We start from the raw sequence: 21,671 nt of genomic DNA, 5'->3' as shown, positions 1-21,671 counted from the left end.
TGCTTGAATAACAAAGTGTCCCAGCATTTACCATGAAGGCCTCCCTGTGGTACTGTAGGAAGCTTAAGCCAAGCATTTACTCTTGGCCACAGCACAGTCAGTTAACCCTTAAGGAACTGGGTTATCCACTTGAAGCAGAAACTGATTTCCAGGGTTTGGGCAGTTTGTAGAGGACACTAGGTAAGAAAGGGGGCGGGGGGGGTCCTCTGTCACTGCTTAGAGGCCCTGTGTCCAGAGTGGGACAAATAAATGCAGTGAGTCCCAACTGGCCTCATTCCCCTGTGACTGCTGGAATGAATCTCAGTGTGCCCTGCTTCCTACACCCTCCCATTCTACATTCTAAGCTCCTGCCCCCATCCTAAGGCCAGGAATCAGCAAGAGGCTGGTGACATTCACTAGCAGCACAAACTTTCTGAGCAAGGGAGACGGCTCCTCTCCTGACACGCACAGGGAATCTCACGTCCAAAAGAGTGGGGGGTGGTAGAGAAAGAGCGATACCTAGGGAGACTACACTCATCCTCCAAGAACACTGAAGCTATTTATACCTTTAGTCAGTGTCCGAAAGATTAGTTCCCATCATCGTCATCGACTATTAAAGATGAGTGAGAATTAGTCTTATCCAGTAGCCAATGCAACATTCTTCCCCTACGTGCTGCTCTCCAGTACTCCATTCAGTCCAGATTTAAACTACTCCCACTACTTTCTGCACACAAAATTTGGCTAGGTGACTGTTAAAAGATCTGCCTGATACCATGTAGTGTTCAAGCATTTGTCTCTCTTACCGTTCCCAGAAGGCACTGGGACTCCTGGATAGCACCGTAGCATCCCAGGAACCCCACAAACATCATCACTGCACCAACAGCAATCAGGATGTAGATCCCTGCAAAAGGGGAGACACACAGGCAGGACAAACACGTTAGTGAAGAGTCTTCACCAGAAACATTCTAGCATTTAACTAGACCTTAGCGCTCTGAAAAGCTAATTACAAAGTTTGGATAACTATGGCCCAGGAGAAGCATAGCAGGAGGTGCTGCAAGCCCAGATTGTGCTATATGAGCAGAGCCTGTAGAGAAGGTACTATGGCTGGCTCCATTCACTCTTACGAATACTTTACTTTAAAAAAAAAAACAAAAATACCCCAACAAAAAAGCCCATCCCTCACTAAAATTCAACAGACATAATAAAAATAGAATAGAAGATAAATGTAAGGAACTGCTAGTTATGGTTGAGTTCCACTGTCTGCTTCAAGCCATTCCTAATGCCCATCCTTTACAAAAATTAAGAAGTTGCATATTATTGCCTCAGAGAGGTTTCTTTTTCAGATGAAAATACCCAAAGACGATCTCTCAGTTTGAACCAATGTCTGCTTGATCATTGGAGTATAAAAATGTGCGTGTGAACACACACCTCAGAATCTGAAAGTGCCTGAAGCTAGTAATTTCAAACTGGTCTTATTTTAAAAAAAAAAAAAAAACAAAAAAACTAAGAGATTGAAGAAGCCCATGATCTCTGTAAGCACCTCAAGCCAAGTCAGTCTTTATTAAAAATAAAATAAAATAAATAAATAAATTCAGTCAGTGAAATCAAAGGCAAATCATGCAAACAAAATCAATCGAGCAAACAAATAAATAGTTACCCCTCCAAATAACTAAGGCAGTGCAATGCTGAGGTTGGGAAGTCAAGCACTCAAAAGTCAGAAGACCCTAGAAGTGAAGGTAGCTCCCACGATGTAGTGGTTTAGATTCCTTTTATCCTTGTAAACGTTAAAATGTATTGTTTGGTTTTAAGAGTGGGTTTTTCAGAAGTGCACATCATTGGCTTAACTCTGTTCCTACCAAAAAAGTCTACCATTGACTTCAATGGGAGCAACATTAGGTCAGTGTGGAGCACTTTGGAAAATCCAACCCTCTCTGCAGTATTTACTTATTTATTTCACTTTGGATTTTTGAGAACAAAAAAGGTGGACATCCCAAGCGCTAGGCACCCTAAGATGTTACTTAAACAAATCAGAAGCAACTGTGCAATACAGAGCAGTAACTAAACTATGCTTCAGTAAGACACGTGATTCAGTAAAACTCAGCCACCAGCATAGCTTTGTGAAGAACAAGTCACGCCAAACCAACCTAATTTCTTTCTTTGACAGGCTTACTGGCCTAGTAGATAGTGGGGAAGCGGTACACATGATGCAGCTTTATTTTAATAATGCTTTTGAGATAGTCCCACAGGACATTGTTGTCTGCATGAAATTACTATAAAGGTGGATGCACAACTGGTTGAAAACCCTACTCAAAAAGAGTAGTTATCAATGGTTCACTGGGAGGACATACCTAGTGGGGACTCCCAGAGGTCTGTCCTTGTCTGGTACTATTAAATATTTTAATTAATGACTTGGATAATGGAGTGGAGAGCATGCTTATAAAATCTGCTGATTACACCAATCTGGGAGGGCTTGCAAGCACTTTGGAGGACATTATTAGAATTAAAACAACCTTGACAAAGAGAATTGGTCTGAAATCAACAAGATGAAATTAAATAAAGACAAATGCAAAATACTTCACTTAGGAAGGAAAAAAAAATCAAATGCACAGCTAGAAAATGGGGAATAACTGTCTAGGTGGTAGTATTGGTGAAAAGGATCTGGGGGTTACAGTGGATCACAAACTGAATGAATCAACAGTGTGATGCAGTTGCAAAAAAGGCTTATATTCTGGGGTATATTAACAGGAATGTCATATGTAAGACACAGGAGACATTGTCCTGCTTTATTCAGCACTGGTGAGGCCTCAGCTGGAGCACTGTGTCCAGTTCTGGGTGTCACGCTTTACGAAAGATGTGGACAAATTAGAGAGAGTTCAGAGGAGAGCAACAAAAATGATAAAAAGATTAGGAAACCTGACCAATGAGAAAAGGTTAACAAAACAGAGCATGTCTAGTCTTGGGGGCGGGGGAGGGAGACTACGACTGAAGAGGGACCTCATAACAGTCTTCAAATATGTCAAGGGATGTTATGATGAGGATGATGATTAATATTCTCTGTGTCCACTGAAGGCAGGACAAGTAATCTGCTTAATCAGCAGTAAGGGAGATTTAGGTTAGGAATTAGGAAAAAGCTTTCTAACGATAAAGATAGTTAAATACTGGAATATATTACTGAGTTAGGCTATGGAATCCCTGCCCTGGTCTACACTAGGACTTTAGGTCGAATTTAGCAGCGTTAAATAGATGTAAACCTGCACCCGTCCACATGATGAAGCCCTTTATTTCGACTTAAAGGGCTCTTAAAATTGATTTCCGTACTCCACCCCTGACAAGTGGATTAGCGCTTAAATCGGCTTTGCCGGGTTGAATTTGGGGTACTGTGGACACAATTCAACGGTATTAGCCTCTGGGAGCTATCCCAGAGTGCTCCATTGTGACCGCTCTGGACAGCGCTCTCAACTCAGATGCACTGGCCAGGTAGACAGGAAAAGAACTGCGAACTTTTGAATCTCATTTCCTGTTTGGCCAGCGTGGCAAGCTGCAGGAGACCATGCAGAGCTCATCAGCAGAGGTGACCATGATGGAGTCCCAGAATCACAAAAAAGCTCCAGCATGGACTGAACAGGAGGTACGGGATCTGATCGCTGTATGGGGAGAGGAATCCGTGCTATCAGAACTCCGTTCCAGTTTTCAAAATGCCAAAACCTTTGTCAAAATCTCCCAGGGCATGAAGGACAGAGGCCATAACAGGGACCCGAAGCAGTGCCGCGTGAAACTGAAGGAGCTGAGGCAAGCCTACCAGAAAACCAGAGGGGCGAATGGCCGCTCCGGGTCAGAGCCCCAAACATGCCGCTTCTGTGATGAGCTGCATGCCATTTTAGGGGGTTCAGCCACCACTATCCCAGCCGTGTTGTTTGACTCCTTCAATGGAGATGGAGGCAACACGGAAGCAGGTTTTGGGGATGAAGAAGAAGATGATGATGATGAGGTTGTAGATAGCTCACAGCAAACAAGCAGAGAAAACGGTTTTCCCGACAGCCAGGAACTGTTTCTCACCCTGGACCTGGAGCCAGTACCCCCCCGAACCCACCCAAGGCTGCCTCCTGGACCCGGCAGGTGGAGAAGGGACCTCCGGTGAGTGTACCTTTTAAAATACTATACATGGTTTAAAAGCAAGCGTGTGAAAGGATTAATTTGCCCTGGCATTCGCGGCTCTCTTGGATGTACTCCCAAAGCCTTTGCAAAAGGTTTCTGGGAAGGGCAGCCTTATTGTGTCCTTCATGGTAGGACACTTTACCACTCCAGGCCAGTAACACGTACTCGGGAATCACTGTACAACAAAGCATTGCAGTGTATGTTTGCTGGCGTTCAAACAACATCCGTTCTTTATCTCTCTGTGTTATCCTCAGGAGAGTGAGATATCATTCATGGTCACCTGGTTGAAATAGGGTGCTTTTCTTCAGGGGACACACAGAGGAGCCCGTTCCTGCTGGGCTGTTTGCCTGCGGCTGAACAGAAATGTTCCCCGCTGTTAGCCACGGGGAGGGGGGAGGGTTGAGGGGGTAGCCACGCGGTGGGGGGAGGCAAAATGCGACCTTGTAACGAAAGCACACGTGCTATGTATGTAATGTTAACAGCAATGTTTACCCTGAAAGACTGTAGCCACTGTTTTATTAAATGTGTCTTTTTAAATACCGCTGTCCCTTTTTTTTCTCCACCAGCTGCATGTGTTTCAATGATCACAGGATCTTCTCCTTCCCAGAGGCTAGTGAAGTTTAGAAAGAAAAAAAAAAAATGCACTCGTGATGAAATGTTCTCTGAGCTCATGCTGTCCTCCCACACTGACAGAGCACAGAAGAATGCGTAGAGGCAAATAATGTCAGAGTGCAGGAAAGCACAAAATGACCGGGAGGAGAGGTGGCGGGCTGAAGAGAGTAAGTGGTGGGCTGAAGAGAGGGCTGAAGCTCAAATGTGGCAGCAGCGTGATGAGAGGAGGCAGGATTCAATGCTGAGGCTGCTGGAGGATCAAACCAGCATGCTCGAGCTGCAGCAAAGGCAGCTGGAGCACAGACTGCCACTACAGCCCCTGTGTAACCAACCACCCTCCTCCCCAAGTTCCATAGCCTCCACACCCAGACGCCTAAGAACGCGGTGAGGGGACCACCGGCCAACCAGCGACTCCACCACAGAGGATTGCCCAAAAAAAAGAAGGCTGGCATTCAATACATTTTAAAGTTGTAAAGTTTTAAAGTGCTGTGTGGCATTTTCCTTCCCTCCTCCACCACCCCTCCTGGGCTACCTTGGTAGTCATCCCCCTATTTGTGTGATGAATGAATAAAGAATGCATGAATGTGAAGCAACAATGACTTTATTACCTCTGCAAGCGGTGATCGAAGGGAGGAGGGGAAGGTGGTTAGCTTACAGGGAAGTAGAGTGAACCGAGGGGCGGGGGTTTTCATCAAGGAGAAACAAAGAGAACTTTCACACCGTAGCCTGGCCAGTCATGAAACTGGTTTTCAAAGCTTCTCTGATGCGTACCGCGCCCTCATGTGCTCTTCTAACCGCCCTGGTGTCTGGCTGCGCATAACCAGCAGCCAGGCGATTTGCCTCAACCTCCCACCCTGCCATAAACGTCTCCCCCTTACTCTCACAGATATTGTGGAGCACATGGCAAGCAGTAATAACAGTGGGAATATTGGTTTCGCTGAGGTCTAAGCGAGTCAGTAAACTGCGCCAGCGTACCTTTAAACATCCAAATGCACATTCTATGACCATTCTGCACTTGCTCAGCCTGTAGTTGAACAGCTCCTGACTACTGTCCAGGCTGGCTGTGTACGGCTTCATGAGCCATAGCATTAAGGGGTAGGCTGGGTCCCCAAGGATAACTATAGGCATTTCAACATCCCCAACAGTTATTTTCTGGTCTGGGAATAAAGTCCCTTCCTGCAGCTTTTGAAACAGACCAGAGTTCCTGAAGATGCGAGCGTCATGTACCTTTCCCGGCCATCCCACATTGATGTTGGTGAAACATCCCTTGTGATCCACCAGAGCTTGCAGCACTATTGAAAATTACCCCTTGCGGTTTATGTACTCGCCAGCTTGGTGCTCTCGTGCCAAGATAGGGATATGGGTTCCGTCTATGGCCCCACCACAGTTAGGGAATCCCATTGTAGCAAAGCCATCCACTATGACCTGCACATTTCCCAGAGTCACTACCTTTGATATCAGCAGATCTTTGATTGCGTGGGCTACTTGCATCACAGCAGTCCCCACAGTAGATTTGCCCACTCCAAATTGATTCCCAACTGACCGGTAGCTGTCTGGCGTTGCAAGCTTCCACAGAGCTATCGCCACTCGCTTCTCAACTGTGAGGGCTGCTCTCATCTTGGTATTCATGCGCTTCAGGGCAGGGGAAAGCAAGTCACAAAGTTCCATGAAAGTGCCCTTACGCATGCGAAAGTTTCACAGCCACTGGGAACCGACCCAGACCTGCAACACTATGCGGTCCCACCAGTCTGTGTTTGTTTCCTGAGCCCAGAATTGGCGTTCCACAATATGAACCTGCCCCATTAGCACCATGATGCATGCATTGGCAGGGCCCATACTTTCAGAAAAATCTGTGTCCATGTCCTGGTCAATCACGTGACCGCGCTGACGTCGCCTCCTCGCCCGGTATCGCTTTGCCAGGTTCTGGTGCTGCATATACTGCTGGATAATGCGTGTGGTGTTTATGTGCTCCTAATTGCCAAAGTGAGCTGAGCGGCCTCCATGCGTGCCTTGGTATGGCGTCCGCTCAGAAAAAAGGCGCGGAATGATTGTCTGCCGTTGCTCTGACGGAGGGAGGGGCGACTGACAACACGGCTTACAGGGTTGGCTTCAGGGAGCTAAAATCAACAAAGGGGGTGGCTTTACATCAAGGAGTATTTCAGGCAGGACTTCATGGAGGGTTCCAATAAGAAATGGTGCACCTAAGTTATTGTTCTTATTGGAAAAAGGAGGTTAGTCTGGCCTCTGATTGATACATGGCTAGATTTACCTCGCTGCACCTTCCGTGTGAGTGACTGCAGTGTGACCTAGAGGAATGAGTCCCCTAGATGGGGGTGGAGGGGAAGCAAATGAGTACAAAACAAATCTGGTCTATTTCTTGTTTTGATACACTCCATCTATCTTTTACATCTTTGGCTGGCAGCAGAATGTGCAGAAAGACTGCATGCCATCCACATCTCATGGCTGCCCGGCAGAAGATGATGCAATAGGACTGCTAGCAATCCGTATCGCCTGCCTGCTCACCATAAGATGGTTCAATAGGACTCACTGCAGGACTAAAGAGAATGACCTGGTCAAGTCACTCCAAATTTAGTCCCTGTGCCCATGTCTGCCCAGGCGCTCCTGGCCGACGTGGCCAGGAGCACCTCGGACATGACGCTGACGGCTACCAGTCGTATTGTACCGTCTGCTGCCACAAGGCAAGGGCTTGCTGCTACTGTGTAGCAATGCAGTACCATGTCTGCCAGCACCCAGGAGACATACGGTGATGGTTACCTGAGCGGGCTCCATGCTTGCCGTGGTATGGCGTCTGCACAGGTAACTCAGGAAAAAAGGCGCGAAAGGATTGTCTGCCCTTGCTTTCACAGAGGGAGGGAGGGAACGGGGGCCTAACGATATATACCCAGAACCACCCGCGGCAATGTTTTAGCCCCAAAAGGCATTGGGATCTCAACCCAGAATTCCAATGGGCAGTGGAGACTACGGGAACTGTGGGATAGCTACCCACAGTGCAATGCTCCGGAAGTCGACTCTAGCCTCGGTACTGTGGAAGCACTCCGCCGAGTTAATGCACTTAGAGCATTTTCTGTGGGGACACACACACTCGAATATATAAAACAGATTTCTAAAAAAACGACTTCTATAAATTCGACCTAATTTCGTAGTGTAGACATACCCCTTGTCACTGGAGGTTTAAGAACAGGTCAGAAAAACACCTGTCAAGGATGATTGAGGTATACTTGGTCCTGCCTCATCACAGGGGATATGGACTAGATCAGTGGTTCTCCAACTTATTTGATCTATGCCCCCCCCCTCCAGTTTGTGTCTGTAGTAGTTTACACACACACACACACACACACACACACACACACACACCACTGCTCTCCAGCTCTAAACGTAGAGTGGTGGCCGCTGGCTGGGTGCCCAGCTCTGAAGGCAGCGCTGCCCGCTAGTAGCAGTGCTGAGAAGGGTGGCAATACCACACCATCCTTAATTCTCCACTGCTTCTGGCGACGATACTGCCTTCAGAGCTGGGTGCCTGACCAGCAGTTGCTGCTCTCTGGCCACCCAGCTCTGAATGTGCCCAGTACGTTTCCCTTCCTGTCCCCCCCCCCCCCGAATAGAATCATAGAATATCAGGGTTGGAAAGGACCTTAGGAGGTCATCTAGTCCAACCTCCTGCTCAAAGCAGGACCAGTCCCCAATTTTTGCCCCAGATCCCTAAATGGCCCCCTCAAGGATTGAACTCAAAACCCTGGGTTTAGCAGGCCGGTGCTCAAACCACTGAGCTATCCCTCCCCCCAGTAGTAATCAACACACCCCAGTTTGTTGAACCCCTGGACGAGATGACCTCTTGGGACCTGGTGCAGTCTTACATTTCTATCATTCTATGGCAGAGATAATACTGTGGGAGCAGCCTGAATGTTTAGATTCGCCTAACTTTAGGAGTGTTTAATGTCTCATTGTTAATGCTGCATTTATGCAACAGATGTTGTTGCTATGTACAACCACCAGCAACTGGAGGAAACCAGCTGCAAGGGAAACAAAGGCAACAAGGGTTGTACTGAGGCAGTCTGGAGCAGAAGGAAGTTCCACTCCATGAAACCCAATGGGATTTGCAGTCAGTGATATGGACTTCCTCATGGCAATGGGCTGGTAATGGTAACTGAAAGACAAAGTTATTAATTGTGGGAGGAAGCCAACTTTCTTTCTGCACTCTCCCCGACCACAACCTCTGAGCGTCAAGTATTCTGGTTACCATCCGAATCCACAGTGCTCAGGGAACCCTCCTATGGTGTCAGCTTTGTAGTTCTTGGAGGATGGGGCTTTTAAGTTCTTTGATGTATTTATATAGCACCTAGCACAATGAGATCCTGGTCCATGACTGGGGCTCTTAGATGCTACTGCAATAGAAAAACACTCTTTTGGTATCCATCCTCCTTCCTTCACACCGGAGTACCCCTGCATCCACCCATTCTCAGGCTGGTTGGAGCAGTCACGCAGCTCCCATTGCGAACTACTCCATTCCCCCACAACCAGGAAAACTTAGCGTGTTGCCGCTGAAGCGCTTCAAGGACCTGCCAACCCTGGTGACAGTCTGCTTTACACTCTAACACAGGGACATGCAGAAAAACTAGGTGGTCACAGAGACTTGTCAACTGGACCAGGAGTCAGGAAGGGGCAAGAGCAACTCCTGGTGGCAATGAAGCTCGTGGCAGTTGTAAACCATGGAAGATTTGGGGCCATGGGGACGTGCCAATAGTTAGAATTTTGTGCGCCTGAGAGTTTGTTCCAATTCAGACGTCAGCTTAGCTGCCACAGGTCAAGTGGTGAACGATTGTTGTAAAGGGAGTAACAGACAGAGGGGATTGCTAGTTCTAGGAAAGTGCCATGGCAGATTGGTAGGAAGCCAATGAGATGGGGAAGCAGTGTTTTGGTGTGTGCATGGGTAGGAGGGCACAGAGGGGCAAGAGGTGATGGGAAGGCATGGGAACACAATCTTGTCAGATGAAGATTGGCAGGAGGCCAGCATACAATTCCACACAGACACAGATTGATGACAGACTACCATCAAATTAAGAGAAGAGAGCTATCATGACAAATGGACATGGGATAAAGTTACACACGGCAGACTGTAACTACCTGTGACAAAGTGGAGGGTTCTGGACTCCCCCTCATCTCTTTGCATGTGCTATGACAACTCAAGTATTATTGAGCTGGACTAATCGAAGGGACAGAGGGAAGGTTTTTAAAGACAGTCAAGCTGACTGGAGAAATTCCTTTCTGCAGTGGATCAAATCCTGTCTCACTGCCCTCAGAGTCAAAACGTCAATTGGAAAAAAAAAAAAAAAAAAAAAAAACCCCCCAACCTTGTAGACTTTGTGGAAAAAGTAATGAAGGTGGGAGAGCAGCTTGTGCTGTAGGGGACGTTAGAGACCAGAACACCATGCATTTGTGGAGACAAACTCCACTAAACCCTTTTATTAAGAGAATTGGAAATAAAGGTGGATGGGAGGAGGAAGATGTGTCAATGAGGGGAGAAGAAAGGGAAGAGGGTAACTCCCCCATTAACAAAAATCCTAGCAAGTGTTGTGGGCGTGTTTGGAGGGAATAACGGAGGCGGGGGGAAGGGGGAGAGGTGGAGGTTTGTCTTTAGTCAAGGCAGCTTATCATTCAGGACTAGAACGGAGTACTTTTTTTTGACTAGTTTCAGAGTAGCAGCTGTGTTAGGCTGTATTCGCAAAAAGAAAAGGAGTACTTGTGGCACCTTAGAGACTAACCAATTGAGTTGCATTCTGCATCCGATGAAGTGAGCTGTAGCTCACGAAAGCTTATGCTCAAATAAACTGGTTAGTCTCTAAGGTGCCACAAGTACTCCTTTTCTTTTTTTGACTAATAGATTTGTTTTTGTCAAAAGAATGCAATTTTTGGTGCTCCGCAACTTTTCACAAGTTTGTGTCGAACTCAATGCATAGTTTTGGCTGAGGGGAAAACCCCACTTTTAAAATCCAACATGCTGCATTTTGACACATTTCCTCCAGAAATGGCGTTTCAAAATTTGGCCAATTTTAAAAAAGTAAGGGTGCAACACACCTGAACATGGCCAAGTCAAAACATGGTGGGGGGGTGGGGAATGCTTAAAAATTTGGCTTTGAGTTGCCAAATATTTTAGCCAATTTGAAATTATGTTTGTTTTTCAGGATTTTTGTTTGACAAATTGTTTTGGCTTGAAGCAAAGTGGATTCCTCCCTCCATCCGCCACATGTTTCAGAATCAGTTCTGTTCCCAAACAAACAAAAGTCCGTTAAACTTGGTCAGCTCTGTTCTGGACAGATTGCAGATGCAAAGCCAGGAGGAGAGTTCTCCCATTTTCAGTGGGAACAGGAGGGAGACTTTTTTTTTTTTTTTGCACTCATGGAGATTTAAGAACTGGCCAAGCCAAACTCCTGGGTCTCTGCCAGAAGAAGCTGGTTGTGTGGCTGCTTCTCTAGCACTCTCAGTCCTGAGAAGTATGGGCAGACAGACAGACGGCAGGGACAGAACCCCTGCTTTCTCTTCCACTCTCCCTAATAAGCTGTCTGTAGGTAATGAAGTTGCCGCAAGTGTAGGAGGTTCCCTTTAGCATGCGGATCATTTTCTTGAATGAAAAGGACAATCTGAGCAGGATGCCAGAGTCTGCCTGTAATGTACTCGAGGCCCAGTCCCTGAAAAAAGAAATACCTGAACTGGATTCTAGCCCACTGGAAAGGGCTCTGGAATCAGATGCAGCCCCACTTCCAAGCTCTGTATCAACTCATGGTAGGGGAGAAAATTCAGGCGCCGGAGAAGCTGAATTTTCAATACAACAGACCCTATGTCCTACTTGGAGTTTCCTAACTGAAGTCCAGAGGATGGAAGTTGTTCCTCAGGGGAAGTGAGGGCGGATAGCCTTGCGGGCAAAGCACTGGGATGGCTGGACTGCACTTGGAAAGCGACACAAAGACTGAAAGGCTTTTGGGACTCAAGCCAGTTTCTTTCTAAGACACAAACAAATGACCTTTATGAGAGCCAGAGCAATGGAAGCTACTGGAAGCCAACAGAGTGGGATGCTTCTCTAGAGTTTATTTAAACCAAACAAAAAAAATTATCAGACAATACTTTCTTGTACACTGGAGACGCCACAGTGACCAAATTAGCAGCTTTCCTGAGGGAAAGGCAGTGCCAAAAGTTCAAGAATCAAGCCACCGAGCCACTTGGGGGGGTGGGGGTGGAGGGTGTGTCCTTGCATATTTTCCTCAAGCCCAATCAGAGGCTCTGAAGCCCCTCTCAAAGGGGCTGGGGGAGAAAGGGTGGCCCTCTCTCCAGATCAGGAGCTATGCAGTCAAGAGAATTCCCTTTGCATTGTGCTCTGCAGCCTGACCTGGAATGAGCAGCCTTTCCCAAGGAAAGGGCTGACACACTAACAGTGTACCCATCCTGGCAGAGAACAGAGATAAAGTGGACACACTTAACCCTGGCCTCTCGGAGAGTGAAACCCATGTACATTTTAAGCAGCACACTTCAAATCAGGCAAACCACCCTTGTTCTACCAGGGAACTCCCATTACTTTCAAGTCCCCTTCCCATATTTATTCTAGTCTTCCCATTCAGATATGGCAGAGACTGGGTTCTCATGTTTTGTCTTGCCGGTTTCAGGTTGTGAATGCTTCATAACAGGGTTTGTATCCTACTGGAAGTCGTATAAAGCCCCACGCATCTTTATAGCGTTATACAGTACTGCAATACCAATGGTTACCGTTCAGCGTAAGCTACATTTAGATAATGGTTTTGCCTGCTTTTCACATTTAACTTTTCCATGATTAAAAATTATGGATCCTTACTTTTTTTTAAATTAAAGATTCTGATTAGAGATGTTTAGAACAAACAGAACCCCAGTGCTCAGAGCATTTTTTCTAATTGAAGAATATAACCCTGTGAGAAGCCAGAGCTGCATGAGTAACAATAGCCAGCAAATAGCTCATTGTTGTTTGCAATTTCAACCGATTCTCTACCCTCCGCTTTTAGGCATTATTCTGGCCATTGCTAGCAGTAGCGTTGGATCCTAGGGCATAGTTCTCAGACAATATTGCAATTAGGACAGTGCAAAGAACCTAGATGATTAGGCTACCAGCAGGATTTCCTCTCTGAAAGGGGGTGGGGGGAGAAAAGAAATCGCAGAACAGAATGGGAATCCCAAACCAACCTTATCCATATAATGGTTTGCTTGCACCACTTAGGGAATCAAAGCCACATATCTCTAGTTTCTCTTCTCAGCTGCAGAAATGATACTGGGAAATTCAGAATCTAGTCTCTAGGCAAGCAAAGAGTATAGAACCAAAAAGTGGGCCTGATGCAGAGGTGAAAGTAAGCTGGTACGCCCTGATACGGCGTACTGGCAAGAGCTAGTGCACCGTACTGGGGCAGCTCGGCTTCCCCAGGGGGCAATTTAAAGGGCCTGAGGCTCTCAACAGTGGCTGGAGCCCCAGGCCCTTTAAATTGCCTCCAGAGCCCCGCTGCTGGAGCCCTTGGGTAGCGGCAGCAGAGCTCCGGTGGCTATTTAAAGAGCCCGCAGCTCCCCTGCTTCTACTGTCCTGGTCCTTTAAATAGTCACCGGAGCCCCGCCGCTTCCACAGGGCTCCGAAGGCTATTTAAAGGGCCAGGGCAGTAGAAGAGGGGAGCCCCAGGCCCTTTAAATAGCCCCCGGAGCCCTGGGCTGCTGCTGCTACCCTGGGGGGGGCCCACTTACCTTACAGGGTGGGCTGGGGCTGGCTCTGACCCCCTCAACCCCGCCCCTTCCGGGGGCCAGAGCTGGCCCCAGCGTACCGGTAAGTCACTCGACTTACTTTCATCCCTGGCCTGATGTGCCTCTCCCGGACCAAGCTCCTGTAAGATTCCTGGGGCAGATGTGGCGAGACATACCCTGGTATCTGAAGAATGTCTGAGAGGAAGTCATTCCAGATGTTGTTCTGGACAAGTTATCGCCTTTTCCTCCCTCACCAGTGCTAGGTGTTGTATAGGCACAGAAAGCTGTACCTCTTGCTGTCAGTGCAGTCTCTGCTGGATTCAGCTTTGCTATACACTCATGTCAGAGGGAAGAGATCTGCCTCTCCCCAGGAGTGGCAGGATGACAGGCATGTCTTTCTTCTCATGCTTGAACACGGGACTCCTCCTAACCTTACATGAGGGGACAACACAAACACATAGTCTTCCCTTTTCTATGCCCCCACCATCTGGTGAGGATTTTCAGATGCTTGCAAAGGCCTCTTCAGGCAAACAGCTGCACGACGTGAGACACACGACACACAGTGCTTGGTGCGTGCAGGGAACAAGCTAGTTTCAAGCCACAGAGACCACCCAAGGCTGCAATCACGTGAAAAGGCAGAGGCAGGACAGAGTGGATAAGGCTCTGGAAATTGGTAATGGAATAGGAGCCCTTCACTCTCGACAGTGCTATATGCAAGAAAGAATTTGGGGGTGTGTGTGGGTCAGTCTAGCTACTACTACGCCCTTATCAGAAAGTACAGCAATGCTTATCTACAATGAAGCTGGGGGTGTAATTTCTAGCCCTGGTAGACACAAGTGCCAGCTCTGATCTAGAAGTTAGAGCGCTGAAAACAGAAGCGTAGCTGTAGCAGCACGAGTAGGTAGCTGCTTGGGTAAATACCTGGGGTCTCGCACAGTGTTATACTTTGGGCTGATAACCTGTCCCCCTGTTCACGCTGCTGCAACTAGACTTCTATTTTTAGTGCACGAGCTTGAGCGGAGCTAGCATGGGTATGTCTCCTCAAGCTGGAAGTTACACCTCTTGTTCCAGCGTCGATGCACCTTAAAAGGTTGTCTCGCCAGGTCAGATATGAGGCATGATACTAGTTGTTTGAGGACACCCACGCCAGTGTGCTTGGTCTATGGTTTAACAGACAACTCCAGTCTGCAGGGCTGTCAGTCAATCCAGCATCTTTTGTCTGCACTAAGCTCACTTTAAAAATAAAAACCAAAAATAATAATAAAAAAAAAACGAACAAGCATCACTTTTTAAAGTGGCCTTGATGAAGCACAGAGGAACCGGGGCCAGCACATTCCTGGTGGAGTGACTCATGCACCTAGAGATCCTAGAACTCAAGGACCCTCCTTCCCCCCACCCAACAGCTCAGTCTTGCTCACACAAGCAAGCGCTACAATGTGCAACATAAGATGCAGCTCCAGGTATGGGGCTCTCTCTGTCAATGTCCTCTGCTCCCCTCCCCCACTCCCCCTTTCGATTCTCTCTCTCTCAGCAGCTTTAACTTGTTTAGCTAATGGAATACAGTCTCTTCCACCAGGTTGCCATGGCAATGTTTCCAAAAAAACCCAGCACCAAGGCATTCTTCACAGGAAGCCTGGGACACATTCCAAGTCCTGTCTGCCTGAGTGCTCGCCCCCTCCCCTTGGGATGCCCTTTAAAAAGAGGACAAGAACAGAGGCATGCCAGCATGGGAATTCCTGGTCAGGGCCCTTACTTATTTACTCCCAAAGGAAAAAGGGAGTTCTAGCCAGTCCTCACTCCTTCCTCAGGACCAGCTCCCAGGGATCATTTGTCCAAGTCTTTTAGACATCTGCAATACCTTGAGACGGCGGATGGTGGTGCACATCCTGCCTTGCCCGCTGCCACAGGATTGCCTAGACTAGAGGGCCCCGGGTCGGGAAAGAGGCCAGGGAGGAGTCGTCTCCACTTATGGAATATTGTATATGTATTGTGGAGGAGCTGTACAACCTAGAGGTGCTGGGGTGAAGGCACTCCCTCATGTACAGAGGGAGGAAGAGAGCCCCATAGCACTGGGCTGGGAGGAGTTTTGTTTGGAAGAGCAAGAGGGCAACAGCAGTGTTTCCTTTAAAACTAGGGGGAAGGCACGAGAGGGAGTAGGAACTCTCTTCACACACAAGGGAGGGGTAGCAGTACCAGTTTAGACAGAGGAAAAGACAGGGAGGGAGAGTCTCCATGTTATTTTTGTTGAGCTTCCCAGTGGAATTAGCCAAGCCAGCCACTCTCTCCACCTCTGGGTTATTTTTGATTCATGTTCCTCCATGGTGGCGGGAGCTGGTTTGCCACTCCCACTTTTTTTTTTTGCACTGGTGGTGGTGGAATTGGATAGAAAAGCCCATGTCTGGCCCCTCCTCCCTCTCTTTTCCCTTTCCTGAGAGCAGAGCTGCTGCTGAGGGGTCACTAATGACTTCCAGATGCAGCAGCAGCACAAGCCCGCGAGCAAAGCCCCAGGAACACTCCCAGGGATCCGGCTTCAGAGGACATGCAGGGAGAGATCAAAACAGAGCATACAGCGCGTTTGTGGGGAGGGATGAAGGGAGTGGGAGGCAAGTTACCCACCTTCCTCATGAAAGAAAGAACAAAGTACCCACCCCAAACGCTTCCTGAGCTCCCAACATGACAGATTCCACACTCAGGTTTTTTCCATCCTGCCTCTTGGGGAGTGCAGGAAGCGGAGGAGGGTTTAAGCTTATACCGTGAAGTGCATGCGTAACAAAGAGGAGCCAGGAACATGGCCTGCAGCAGCAGGAATAATGTGCTGGCTGCACACCTCTATAATCAGGACAGATCATCATCCGAGCTGCACAGATGGAAGATCCAGTCTGAAAATACTCACTGGACTATTCTCTGCTGGCCAGAACTGCAAAGCAGGTGGGTGTTGGTACATATTCTGAGGTTGTCCCCATTGTGGAGGATGCCCAGACCCAGTCTGGAGGCTTAGCTGGTGCCTGAATACACAGCAGGTTTTAAAATAAACAAACCAACAGCTTAAAAACAACGGGAACTTTACATTAAGCAGCTGGCAGCCTCACAAAGCAGAAAGGACACAAATAACCCGGGTAGCATCCCCAACAGCAGACAACTGGTGGGAAAGGATCAGAGAAAAATAAAAGTGGTTTGAGAGGAATTAATGCAGGGCTGCTCTTAAACAAAATAGATAAAAGAGCTGTTTAGGACTCCTCACTTTTGGAGAGCCTCGGTTACCTGTGCCTCCAATTTGAGGGCCTGAATTACTGCAGCTGTGAAGGGGATTCTAAAAGCAGCTACAAGTCTGATTGTACCTCCCCTACCGCCCTTCCGGCAGCGGGACTGCGGGGGGAGTGGGGAGACACTCCCAGCAGGATTCCATGCTCCTTCCTCCCTTAGCAGTTGGAGCACTGAATGCCTGGTTCATCTTCAGACTGCCTGTGTAGTTATGCCATCCCTGAGAACAAAGCCCTAACTTCCTTCCCACCCATCCCCTTTTCCTGAAGTGACTAGCAGCTGCACAAATGCAAAAATAAAACATAAGAATGGCCACAGTGGGTCAGACCAATGGTCCATCTAGCCCAGTATCCCGTCTTCTGACAAGGTCAGATACTTCTGGCTGTCAGAGGTTTAGGGACACCCGGACCATGGGACTGTGTCCCTGACCATCTTGGCTAGTAGCCACTGATGGACTGATGCTCCAGGAAATCATCTAATTCGTTCTTGAACCCAGATACACCCAGGCAATGAGTTTCACAGGTTGACTGTATGTTGTGGGAAGTAGTTCTTCCTTGTATTTGTTTTAAGCCTGCTGCCTATTAATTTCATCAGGTGATCCCTGGTTCTTGTATTATGTGAAGGGGTAAATAACACTCCCTATTCACTTTCTCCATTCTATTCACAATTTAATAGGCCTCCACCATAGCCCCACTTAGTAACCTCTTTTCTAAGATGAGCAGTCCCAGTGTTTTTAACCTCTCCTCATATGGAAGTTGTTCCATACCCCTCATTTTTGTTACCCTTCTCCATACCTTTTCTAATTCAAATATATTATATTTTTTGAGATGGGGCAACCAGAACTGCATGCAGTATTCATGGGGCGGTCATACTATGGATTCATATTGTGGCGTTATATTTTCTCTTATTATCTATCCCTTTCCTAACGGTTCCTAACATTCTGTTAGCTTTTGACTGCCACTGCATATTGAGTGAATGTGTTCAGAGAACTATCCCTGATGACTCCAAGATCTCTTTCTTGACTGGTAACTGTTAATTTAGACTCCATCATTTTATATGTATAGTTGGGATGATGTTTTCTGAGTTGTATTACTTTGCAATTATCAACACTGAATTTCATCTACCATTTTGGTGCCCAGTCACCCAGTTTAGTAAGATCCCTTTGTGACTCTTCAGTGTCAGCTTTGGACTTAACTCTCGAGTAATTCTGCATCATGTGCAGGTTCTGCCACCTTACAGTTCACCCCCTTTTCCAGATAATTTATCAATACATGGAACAGCACAAGTCCCAGTTTATAATGGGATCCCCAAGGATATTTACCTCTCTCCACTTTGAAAACTGACCATTTATTCCTACCCTTTAACCAGTTACTGATCCATGAAAGGACCTTCCCTCTTATCTCATGACTGCTTACTTTCCTTAAGAGCGTTTGGTGAGAGACTTTGTCAAAGGGTTTTTGAAAGTCCAAGTACACTATATCCACTGGAACACCCTTGTCCACATGTTTGTGGACTCTCTCATAGATGTCTAATAGATTAGCGAGGCATGATTTCCCTTAACAAGCGCTGCGTCTCTCTTGCCCCAACGTATCCGTTCTTTACTACAGTTTCAACCAATTTGCCCAGTACTGAAGTCAGGCTTACCGGCCTGTAATTGCCATGGTTGACTCTGCAGCCTTATTTAGAAGGCTGTCTGCCAACAGGTTCCCTTTTATATTTCCAGCCCTGACCAGATTCAGCCATATTAGTTTTCAGAGAAATAGCTTAGTCAGGCTTCCAGTTTCCTCTTCTATGAGGATGAGAAGTACAGAGAGACGATAATACACAGTCTTGACCCTCAGAAGTTTGACCCGTTTGATTTTTGTCTGCCTGTCCCTCCTACACTACCGGAAATATCCCGATAGGCCTTCAGGCTGTAGCACTACTTCTATTAATACTTTATTCGGACACTCAGGAGACGCAAGCTGGCCTCGGGGAATGTTAATTGGATACATATCCAAGACTCTAGGTTGCAAGTCTGAATCTAGCCCAGGTCAGCATTCCCAGAGGTAGGTAGTGGCCAATGTGAAATTACTTCTGTGGTTTCTGATCAGCATGCCCTGTGTTCATTAGCATCCTTACTGTGAGATTGCACAGAAAAGCCAAGGACTGAACCGGCGAGGGAGGAAACATGCCCAGCTGCTAAATAGGGCAAACTTTAGGCTAACATTTTCAAAAGGTGACTACTGATTTCTGGGCGCCCAACCTGACGCACCTTAAAAGGAGCCTGATTTTTCAGGCCCTTTTAAGGTTTCAAGTTGGGCACTCAAAAAAAAAAAAAAAAGCAATAGTCACTTTTGAAAATGACAGTCAATCTGCAGGGGTTTTACAAGCCCTAACTTCAACAAAATTCCAGAAGGTGGCTCTGGAACAAAATCAGAGTACTGCAATCTCTTGAAAGTTGCTGGTGTATGAGAAACCCATGGAAGGATTAATCTGGAAAGGCAGCTTTCATTGATGCTAGAACCTGTGTCAGCCCCCTGAGAAATCATCAGCCAATAAGACTCTGTTCTGATGATGTAATATGTCTAATTCATCGGATGCTCTGTCACTTTATAAGCTTGGAAAGTCTTGGGGTGGAGTTCTATGGAAGGTAGTGGAAATTTCTCTTTGCCCTTTGAAGTCTATGTAAGCTCTTCTGAAGTTCAGTTATTTTATTTTGCTGCCTCTAGACTCTTACTGCAAACAGTGCAATTGTGTGATCACATCACCACAAAAGTGTGATCTTATGAGGACACTTCTTTGGTGCTGAAGACAGTCTTTGAAACTTGCAGATTGATGGGCAGCAAAACCCCCCTACATGAAACTAGAGCCACCCTGGTGATTGTAGTCACTCAAGTTTGTCCTTAAAGTGTTGTCTCTCTGGGCTGGTGTAGAAAGTCTTTAAGTGATGCCGGTAACAGGCGCTTGGTTCTGCTTTCTTTTTGACCTGGTGTTTTACGGATCAGTCACTAAAGAGAAAAAGCACATACTTTGACTGCCTAGCAATAAATATGTGTTATTCTTAGCTATACTTGGCAGGAAGCAGTATTATATTTTGAAAAGGGTTTCTAAGCAGTATGACTAGAGGGATGTGTGCAATTTGTCTAGGCATACCTAGTATATCTCATGCCAGACAGTCTCACATGGTATTTTACAGGGAGAGCATCCTTAGATGCACATACTGAGGAACCCCAGCCTAACACAGCAACAGTCTAGAGCAGGGGTCTCAAACACGCAGCCCGCGGGGTTATTTTCTGTGGCCCGCCAGCTCCCCGTGGCCCCCCCAGCATTTACCTAGAGCGGCTCCGGCCCAGCAGCTGGGACCTGGAAGGGGGCGGGGGGGGAAAAGAGGAGGGGTAAGAGGGGTGTGTGCGCACAGGGGTCTGTGTGTTGCCTGGGCTGTGCCTCCAGGTACCTCCCCCAAAGCTCCCATTGGCCACGGTTCCCTGTTCCCAGCCCATGAGAGCTGCGGGGGGCAGTGCCTGGAGGCGTGGCCAGGGCAACACACAGATCCCTCTCCGCCCCCCCAGGTTCTGGCCGCTTCCTGGAGTGGCACGGGGGCAGGGCAGTCAGGCAGGCGGGGAGCCTGCCCTGCCCTCGGTGCGTGCCCCCCAAAACCCTCCTGCACCCCAACTCCCTGCCCTGAGCCCTCGGCCACACCCCTCTTGCACCCTGACCCCCTTCTGCACCCCCTGGGGGCAGGGAGGGGGTAGAGTTGGGGTGGGGATTTCGGGGAAGGGGTTGGAATGGGGGCAGGAAAGGGGTGGGAAGAGGTGGCGCAGGGGCGGGGCCTTATAGAAGGGGTGGAACTGGGGCAGCGGGTCAGTGATGTAGCCCTCGGGCCAATGTACTAGTCCTCATGTGGCCCTCGTGGTCATTTGAGTTTGGAGACCCCTGGTCTAGAGTATACTGGCTGATGGGGTGAGGGAGGAGAATAACTGTAAGAAGTGAGAAGGAACACAAATTTTCATGCCAGAAAATTGTATCCTTTTCACTAGCCCAGCCCCCAGTGAAGAAATCATCACAGCGCACGGCAGGGTGTTATTTGATCGCTTGCTATTAACAGGTGCATACAGATCCTATTTAGGATCTGCTGAGTTAGTATGTTTCAAGAGCCATATGACTGCAGCATTCAATGGCAGTCGGATGAGAAACAGAAAAAATAAACCCAGGAGGAGGTGATGCAGAGTGCTCCCTGTTTTTCACTTGGATAAAATGACAAATACTGCGGGTCGTAGACAAGCACTGTAAAAGCAACATTACCAAATATCCCTTGAGAAGTCTGAAAGGGAGAAAATAAAAACCACGAGGGAGAGGGTGGTACAGTAAGCCAAAAGCTTTGGATTTTAGCTCGACGCCAGTCTAAGCTTTCCTTCATCCTGCCAAAGCAGGGACAGGATGTCTGTGCCTCAGACACCGATGTTTGCATCCAATCAGCAGGACCAAAACGTGGAGTGTTGCTGGGATCTGGGACTCCTTGCTGTCAGTGCTCTTTCAGCAGAACCAGCCCGCCACTGGTAACGAATTAGGCACGTGAGGCTAGATAAGTTGCTATCATTCTTATGCCATCCACCTCTCCCATCCCAGCACCTACCTTGGAACATCCCGCACCCAAACACGTGCCGACAGCATGCCTAGAGTTACTGTGCTCAGCTGCTAAATCTCTCAGCTGGCTCCACCGATGTAACCTAGGGCCAAGACTACTCCTGTGGGAATCACAGGGCAAGCAGGATGTCAGCACCCAGCAAACTGACACAATGGAGTCTTTCCTTTTACAGCATGAGCTGCCTCTCCACAGACTAGGGAGAAGATCAGGCAAGCCTCTAGTCAAAGTGTTTGGACTGTCTCACAGGTAGGAAGAAACAAAACAAATACGTAGGTGC

General features: G+C 47.7%; 1 protein-coding gene across 1 annotated transcript in view; it reads right to left on the bottom strand.

Annotated features, from left to right (window-relative positions):
• Positions 1–21,671, bottom strand: part of CD81 (CD81 molecule) — a 78,669-nt gene that overhangs the window by 15,267 nt on the left and 41,731 nt on the right. Inside the window, exon 3 of the mRNA XM_077818275.1 lies at positions 783–880. Within this exon, the coding sequence (XP_077674401.1) occupies positions 783–880 (98 nt within the window). The remainder of the gene's footprint in view (positions 1–782; positions 881–21,671) is intronic.

The sequence above is a fragment of the Eretmochelys imbricata genome, chromosome 6 (assembly GCF_965152235.1).
Source record: "Eretmochelys imbricata isolate rEreImb1 chromosome 6, rEreImb1.hap1, whole genome shotgun sequence".
Lineage (NCBI taxonomy): Eukaryota > Metazoa > Chordata > Testudines > Cheloniidae > Eretmochelys > Eretmochelys imbricata.
This window is presented reverse-complemented; position numbering and strand designations above follow the sequence as displayed.